This window comes from Lycium ferocissimum, chromosome 1 (assembly GCF_029784015.1).
Source record: "Lycium ferocissimum isolate CSIRO_LF1 chromosome 1, AGI_CSIRO_Lferr_CH_V1, whole genome shotgun sequence".
NCBI classification, from domain to species: Eukaryota; Viridiplantae; Streptophyta; class Magnoliopsida; order Solanales; family Solanaceae; genus Lycium; species Lycium ferocissimum.
In genome coordinates, this window is record NC_081342.1 from 28,607,367 (window position 1) to 28,616,109 (window position 8,743).

At 33.6% G+C, this 8,743-nt stretch overlaps 1 protein-coding gene across 1 annotated transcript; it reads left to right on the forward strand.

Moving 5' to 3' along the window:
- The first annotated feature begins 5,219 nt into the window (after window positions 1-5,219).
- Window positions 5,220-8,633, forward strand: LOC132029719 (BTB/POZ domain-containing protein At3g56230). The gene is made up of 3 exons (XM_059419056.1): window positions 5,220-5,531; window positions 7,263-7,439; window positions 8,005-8,633. Exons 1-3 carry the CDS (start codon window positions 5,334-5,336, stop codon window positions 8,464-8,466), a joined length of 837 nt encoding a protein of 278 aa, XP_059275039.1. The 5' UTR covers window positions 5,220-5,333; the 3' UTR covers window positions 8,467-8,633.
- The last annotated feature ends 110 nt before the right edge of the window (window positions 8,634-8,743 follow it).

An 8,743-nucleotide genomic window follows, 5' to 3' on the forward strand; every position in this document is an offset into this window, starting at 1 on the left:
AATGCGATACTCTTTCTATTATTATTATCAAAATTTTGAGCACTGCGGGAGACATTTTTTCATGTGTCATAAGTCTAATGTAAGTTATCTCTTTTTTTATGTTTATGTTTACAATTGTTGCATTCATTATCTTGTAGATATTGGGACTGAGAAGACAAAAAATATCCAGAAAGAACTATCCACATCATCAACAAATTGAAAAATAAAAATGGTATTATCATTAGTAAAAAAGGGAAATGTTTCTCTTGTTTGTGAAAACAGTCTTTAAAAGATGGTTGTAATTGCATCTGCTCTTTTAGTTGTATAATTTTGATGTAATGCAATGGTGAATGGATTGTAATTACAAATGTTTTTTATGTTTTGGAATGCAAGGATATTTTGTGCCATAATATTCAGGAATTTCAATAGATCAAATATGCCCCTATACTATGTGAAACTGAACAAATATGCCCTCCAATATTTTCCGTTAACTCAAGGGCATGTATGGCCAAAAAAAAAACGTTAGGGGCATCTTTGCACCAACCTTTTAACGACGGCAAATGTGTACAATTTCGCAAACGTTAGGGGCATATTTGAGCCTTTGCCAATACAAAAAGAAAAAATTATAAAATTTAAGATCTTCACGCGCCTGTTTGTTATGCAATTCACTCAAGTTGCAAGGTCAGCAAAAAGTGTCTAAATGACACCATCTAGCCCTACCTCAGGTGTCTAAATGGAGCAAAGAGCACTTGAGGTGTTCAAGTGAAAGAAGTAGACGATCACAGGTGTCTGTCGATGGGTTTGACCTATTATATATTGGAAAGGCTAACATTTTTATGCTACAAACTAAAAGTATAAAGTGTGTCTTGAAATTATGAGTGAGCAGACCCCGTTTTACATGGTCATTTTGAAATTTAGATACCCTTCTTTTGGGGTGGTCTTTAATTGTTGCCCCACAAATTGTTGGTCTTTAATTTTTCCCTTCACGTAGAAACCCTGAGGTTTGCGTAGAAACCCTAAGGTTCTGGGTTCGAATTCCCGCTCCGGCATAAAAATAAAAAATAATTTGGCATGGCAAGGCTTGGGGAAAGTTACGCCGGAGCCGACATACGCGCGCTTAAGGCATAATTAAAATCTGCTGGAAGGGGCAGACTTTGCCTTAAGGCATATATTTTATTTTATTTTACTTTGCAATGTAAACTTTTAGTTATGCCTTAACTAAGAGTCTGCCCCATCAGGCAGAAATAAACTATGCCTTAAGGAAAAGTCATAAGGTGAAACTTTTCCTTACGGCAAAGTCTATGCCTCATAAGGCAAAGTCTATTCCTTATAAGGCAAAGTCTATGCCTTAAGGAAAGATTCCGCCTTATGGGGCATACTTTTAGTTATGACTTAACTAAAATTCTGCCCCATAAGGCACAACTAAACTATGCAAAAAGTTCTGCCGGATCCGGTATAACTTTAGTCATGCCTCAAGCGCGCGTATGCCACTTCCAACATAACTTTTCCAAGTCTTGCCTTGCGAAATTATTTTTTATTTTTATGCCTGAGCGAAGGTTCGAATCCAGAACCGCAGGGTTTCTACGCGAAGGGTAAAACTTAAAGATCACAAATATGAGGGGCAAAATCTAAAGACCACCCCAAAAGAAAAGACAATCCGCGCAAAAAAATGACTTTTATTTATGCCATTAGCTGACAAAGTTAAACAATACGATCCAAATAAGTCGTTTTAGTTTCAGTTCTGGTAAACGTACTTTAGTTATCATTGTTGAATTGCAGACTAATTAACAAATCTAAAGTGGTTGAGAATATAAAACTCAAAAGCCGTAAAACAATCATTTTTTTGTGCAGAGCGCCCTTCAAATGCACTGGTCTTTAATTTTTGTCCCTAATTTAATTTTTATCCTTCGCCTAAAATGCCTAGGTTCCGGGTTCGAACTCCCGCTCAATCAAAAATTTAAAAAAATTTCGCTAGGTAGAATATGAATTCGCAAGGCAAAGTTTTGCCTGCGAAACTCTGCCTAAAGGTAAAATTCTGTCTTAAGGCGGAGTTTTGCCCAAAACTCTGCCTGAAGCAGGCAAAATTCTGTCTCATAGACCTAACTTTGGCCCGAATAAGCCTAAATTTGCTATAAAACTCTGCCTTGTGAATTTTATTTTATTTTTAGTTGAGTCAGGATTCGATTTCCTAACCTCATAATATTAGGCGAAGGCCAAAAATTAATGACCACCCCAAAATAAAGACAGTCCTGCGAATTGCCCTAAAAGAATTTTCTCAAATGAGTCTTCCTAAAGCCCAATTTCAACAATTTGTTTCAAGCCGCAACCGTCCCGCCCTGCTTTAAATTTTAAAACATCTATTAGAACCCGCCGCGCAGCACCCGCATAGAAGCTCACCCGCCCTGTATCCGTCCCATTGCCGAGTCCGGAACCAAAATGCCCCCAAAAAAATCATTTTGAACCAAAATACCCCAATAAAAAAAATGTTACAAAAATACCTTTAGCGCAGTATTTTACTGCGCTAAAGAATTATTTTTTTTTTTGGCATAGCGCAGTAAAATACTGCGCTATAGCTAGCACTAAAAAAAAAAAAATTTGCTAAACTTTTTTTTTTTTTTGCAACACTTAGTGTGTTTTTTCATACTTTAACCAATGATTCGTCGTGTGTCAAGACTCCGAAACGTCAATATTTTATATAGAACTTGATTTTTTTTTTTGCGTACAATAATGTAGGCCTAATACATCAAGGATACGTAGACGTTCGGATAGTCATTTTAGGGGTTGAAAAGGTGCCCGAAGTAAGTTTTTTTTTAAAAAACTTAGTATTTTTTCCAAAAAAAATTTAGTATTTTTTCCATACTTTGACTAACGATTAGTCGTGTATCAAGACTCCGAAACGTCAATATTTTATATAGAACCTGATATTTTTTCTGCGCACAATAATGTAGGCCCAATACATCAAGGATACGTAGACATTCGGATAGTCATTTTAGGGGTTGAAAAGGTACCCAAAGTAAGTTTTGTTTGGAAATTTTAGGGTGTTTTGTTTTTTAAGATTTTAATTTAAGCGTGTTATTTTTTAATCAAGACATAACTTTATTTTGAATATAAATCTAATTCAATTTGATAAAAAAGTATTTAAAAAATATAGGGAGAAAAACTAGTTGTAAAGTGGTCAAACTTTAGATGGTCATAACTTTGCGCTCGGACGTCCGTTTTACGCGTTTTTTTTTTTTTTTTGAACTTGCGTATTTTTTCGAAATCTATGCGGACAAACCGCCGCAAGCCGAGCCGATTTTTAAAAAAATACCTTTTATCCCATTCAATTTTAATTTTTTTCCAAATTGGCCTGAAATTTTCAGTTTTATTTACTTATAAGATGATGATACGCAATAGATTTCAACGTAAAAATCCCGGGGTAATGTAGCTGTGAATGTCAATTTCACTTCTGCGGTTTCAATTTTTGAAAATAAAGTCAACTAATTTTCTCGACATACAAAGTTGACTAAAATAATCTTACAGTCAAACACTAAGTTTTTTCAAACAAAACTTACTTCGGGCACCTTTTCGACCCCTAAAATGACGATCCGAACGTATACGTATCCTTGATGTATTGAGCCTACATTATTGTACGCAGAAAAAAATATCAGGTTCTATATAAAATATTGACGTTTTGGAATCTTGACACACGACTAATCGTTGGTCAAAGTATGAAAAAATACACTAAGTGTTGCAAAACAAAAACAAAAAAAATTTGCCAAATTTTTTTTTTTTTTAGTGCTCGCTATTTTACTGCGTTATACAAAAAAAAAAAAAAAAAAAAATCTTTAAAAGAAAATACTTTAAGCGCTAAAGCGTTTTTGGAAAAACCTTGGCAAATCGCTTTATTTTCAATAAATCTAAACCCTAAAAATAAAAAACCTTAAGCTACCGACAACAAGTCTTCAAACAAAAATGGACGTCTATGTATATAAAACACTTAAACCTAAAGTTTACAAATAAAACTTACTTGCACCTTTTTCAACCTCTAAAATGACGATCCGAACGTTTACGTATCCTTGATGTATTGAGCCTACATTATTCTACGCAAAAAAAAATATCGGGTTCTATATAAAATATTGACGTTTTAGTCTTGACACACGACTAATCATTGGTCAAAGTATGGAAAAAAACACTAAGTGTTGCAAAAAATAAAGTTAGCCAATTTTTTTTTTTTTTTGGTACTGTTTCTATAACGCAGTATTTTACTGTGTTATAGAAAAAAATTTAACTGCTTCTATAACGCAAAGAAATATCGTTAAAGCGCTTTGTTTCGTTGTCTCCGTCTTTTTTTTTTTAGCGCAAGAAATTATCGCTTAAAGTTTAGCTTTTGTAATATATTTTTTTTTATTGGGATATTTTGGTTCAAAGTGATTTTTGGGTGCATTTTGGTTCCGGACTCCCCCGTTGCCGCCCCTGGGAAGAGTGGGAGTTTTGTTTAATTTGTACTGAAGGACGTGCTTGTCTTACCTCATTTCCGCTGTTTGTAAGGTTGGAAAGTCGTTTTCCACTTCCTACTTTATATTCTTTCACCTTAATTCTTAACCAATTCCTTTCTTCTTGAAACCTACTCAAAAGAGACATGGCCAACCAACACCCCCATCAATTATTTTTCTTAATCAATTCTTTGAACCCATTTTTTTTTATTCTCTTTAACTTTACCCAATATTTAATACTCCTGCCTCGCTGGAACTAAATGATGCCCTCAAATTAGCTGGTGGATTACATGAACTAATAATTAAGTCAAGCTGATAAATTGGTTTAATATTCCATTCTCCGAATCACATATAGTTTCGTTTAGGAGTAAATAAAAATTATTCGCGCATCTTTTTCAAAAGGGTACATTGAGGCTTTTCTCTTTAATTTTTCTAATTAATGTCTTCTTCTTTTTTTAGTAACTTATTCATCCACCTGGATAAGGGGTGAGGAAGGGCGAAATACACTTTATATATTTTGAATTAAGTATAAAGCATTTATTTACACACACTCATAAAACTAGGAACATAATACAAGCTAGCTAGCTTACCCCACATACATATGAATCAATCATACTAATAACACAAACGGAGATAAGTTGCCACTAATTAATAATTGTCAGCTTATAAAGAAAGCATGGAAATAATTTTGCCTCCGCTTTTCACTTCTTTAATATAAAGGAGCATAAAGTCTAACAAACTTTATGATAATAGAGATATGAAAAAGGCAGCGCCATCATTCTAAGTCACTTCTCTTCTTTTCCTTCATCATCTCTTCTTCATTTTATTGAGTTTCTTCTACCAATATTCATCAGAAGAAAAAAAAAAAGGAATTAAGATATGGATTGTTCAATATGTAGCGCAATGCCATTTATTCTAAGGCCACCGAGGAATACAATATGTGTAGCTTGTTACGACGGAGCCAGAACAATAATTACGTTGACCACCAACAAGCTTGATAACAGTGAAAATACAAAAGGAAATGATAATAAAACAGTAGCTGGACTTTCTGTTTCTTCATCCAATCCATCTATTAAGGTATCATTCATCTCTTTGTCGTGGTTGCTTATAATACAAGGTTTGTTCACGTATATATTGTTCATAATTGTTCTTCGGTCTTGGGCAAAGAGAAAACCAAAGAATTTAAGAAATTCAATCTGTTCTATAGATGTCATGCATGTAAATGCCGTATAAATTTTTTCTTCTTCTTTTAATTGTTCTTTAATTTTTTTTGGTGCGAGAAATGATTTCCTTCATCATAAATGTCAAGAATTCTTGTCCAAGAACACATAAAAATAAAAACACTTAATTTCGACCCCAAGCAGAGAATCTTTTTTCTTTTTCTTTTTTTTTTACAATTTCATGTTATTGTCCTTTGGTGATGGGTTTTGTGTAAAATTCTGTAACAGCCCCATCCACTAATGATATTGTATGTTTTGGCCATAGGCCTGCACAACTATAAAACACATATCCAGGGTCTAAGGCTTGTTTGCTAGTTCAAAATGAATAATATTACCAGTGATGTTACACATTTTCAAGGTAAAAGGAAAGAAGACTTGGGAGAGGTTTACTTTTTCCTTCAATTTTTATCTGTTGATTTTGATTACAAATTAGCATGGAATTATTCTTGAAAGAGAGAAGTTTGAAAAGTATAGCGCGTAAAAACAATTTGCAAAGCAGTAGTTTGAGGCTAAACCTATGCAGCACAAAGAGAAATTTGTGAACCAATACCAAGTTTCGTGTCTGGCATAGAAATTGGACTGGCACCTAAAATCCTGCCAAATCCTTCAGCAACCATCAACACCCATTCTTGCCGGCAAATACTGGAATAAGCCCAATAGTAGGCGTGTCAAATGGATGTGCCGGCCTGAATGTTGATGGATTAAAATGGGCTGTGTTAATAAATGGGTGGGTCATTGTAACCCCACCCAAAAGTTATTTGGGTTGAAATGAGTTGGACTAAAATGCGGGTCATAGCCTAATTCTCCCAGTTCTTTATAAGTTTTAATTTCTCTATTGGTTCTTTTATAACTTTCTAAGTACCTAATAAAACTTGTTTTACGTCTATATATAAAATATCAAACAAAAAATTATTCTTTTGAAAATATTTTAATAAAATTTCTCATGGTTCAATTTGGGCTACATATCAACCCAACTTTTAAATGGATTGAATTTGGCGGGTCAAAATGGACTGAGCCAATACATTGGACGGATCATATTTTTATGGGCTAATTTTGTTACTCTACCCCGTAGGAAAACCTATGCTCTAATAAAAAGCCAATATGTTGCTTCAACCTTTTTGTTTTACTTGCTTGCATATATATCATTAATTGATTTAACTAAACTACTTCAATAGAACCACTCCCTCTGTTCCAAAACAATGACAAGGTTATTAAGTAGAAAGATGAGCATGTGTACTTTTGCATTATTGTTAATGTAGATGTAGATATGGATATTGTTTTCTTGATTTTTTTTTTTTAAGACACAAATTCACATATTTAGAAATTGCAGAATTGTTACTTAAAAGTAGAAATATTTGAATTTTTTTTTTTAAAACCAAAAAAAAAATTGTCTGAGTTTCCAACTAGTAATTATATCATTCTTTTTAATATTACTGTAAAACTAAATTCTTGATAAACTGAAAAGCTATATCTTAAACAATTATTTGAAGTGACCTCAATATTTTGACTTGACCAATCACTTCTTTTATTTCACGGTTGGACCTTAATAGGAAGTTACATAATAATTGATTGTTTGTTGGAATTACAGGGATTTGCAAATGCATTAAAATGGGTGAAAGAAATGAAGGAGATGGAGGAGGAATTAAACGAGAAGCTGAATTATCTTAGTAGTTTTGTTGTTGCCTTTAAAGATCATATTCATACCGATATTTTAATTAAGCCTGGCAATGATGCTCCCTCCATACCAGCCCATAGAGCTCTTCTGGTAATTTATCATCTCTTTTTTATTTCCTCAATAATCAATTCATGTATTTCACTATCAAATGTATGAATAGATCCATTTTATCTACTTAATTTGGTAAATTGTATAACCAGTCTCACAAATTTGGCATGTCTCAATAATAAAAAGAGATTTTCACACAGCAGTCCAAAGTGGCCTTTTTAAAAATATAACTCTAATTTTATTTATAACAAAATTTAGTCAGTATAGTCACCTTATATTTGTGTATCAATTATACATAACATATGCTCATTATACAAATTGTTATACACTTATCATACATTTGGTATATACCTATTATACAATAAATATACATTTATGCCGGCTACAAAGGGTTACGGCTAGACACGCATAGATATTTTAGCTGCCCGGCTAAAACTGTAAACTTCCCATTAATAAATTGGATTTTTGGCTTATATCTCAGTACATTAAAAAGTTTTACACTATTAGTAGAGCTTCTTTGGAGTATGCCATCAACCCTTTCAGCTAATTATTATAAGTGCATGACCTTATAAATTTGATGATAAGAACCATGTATATTAATTGACAGGCAGCAAGATCTGATATCTTCAAGAACATATTGGACTCAGATGGGTGCAAAGCTCCACCAAGTCATGACACAATAACCTTGCCTGAACTAAACTACGATGAATTAGAGTCTCTACTAGAGTTCCTCTACAGTGGAGGTTTGCCTAAAGAAAAGATCGAAAAACACGTCTATTCATTGTCAGTTGCAGCAGACAAGTATGAAATCCCCTTTTTACAGAAATTCTGCGAGCACCAAATGTTGGGATCATTGAACACATCGAATGCTCTCGATGTTTTAGAGATTTCGGACACTTGTTCTAACCTGTCTTTAAAGGAGACATCCTTAAACTTCATTGTTAAGAACATGGAGGACATTGTGTTTACATCTAGATTTGATGCATTTGCACTCAAGAACCCTCATCTAACTGTACAGATCACTAGGGCTTCTTTTATAGACATTAAAAATAGAAGGCCTGGTGTTTGAATTTTAGAACAGTCAAAGATTACATTTATTTTATTGTGGTGTTAATTGTATGCTACGTACACAAATGTAACACCTTCAGGAGGTAAAATGAGATGAAGGAAACTGGCAAATCACAATATTGGTTCCTTGTTACTTTCATAATCTCTTCTTGCATTAGCTTCAGCCCGATAAGTTTTGTGCTCCATGGACTTGGAGGTAGCGTTCTTGAAGAAATTGCACGGTTTGTCCTTCAAATGGGCTGGTCTTTAATATTTGTCCTTCAAAATCGAACTTATGC

Excerpts from the sequence above, each read along its gene's own strand:
- LOC132029719 (XM_059419056.1), top strand. The coding sequence starts at position 5,334 with ATGGATTGTTCAATATGTAGCGCAATGCCATTTATTCTAAGGCCACCG. Across the intron at positions 5,532-7,262 it reads CATCCAATCCATCTATTAAG|GGATTTGCAAATGCATTAAA; the intron begins GTATCATTCATC and ends TTGGAATTACAG. Across the intron at positions 7,440-8,004 it reads CAGCCCATAGAGCTCTTCTG|GCAGCAAGATCTGATATCTT; the intron begins GTAATTTATCAT and ends ATTAATTGACAG.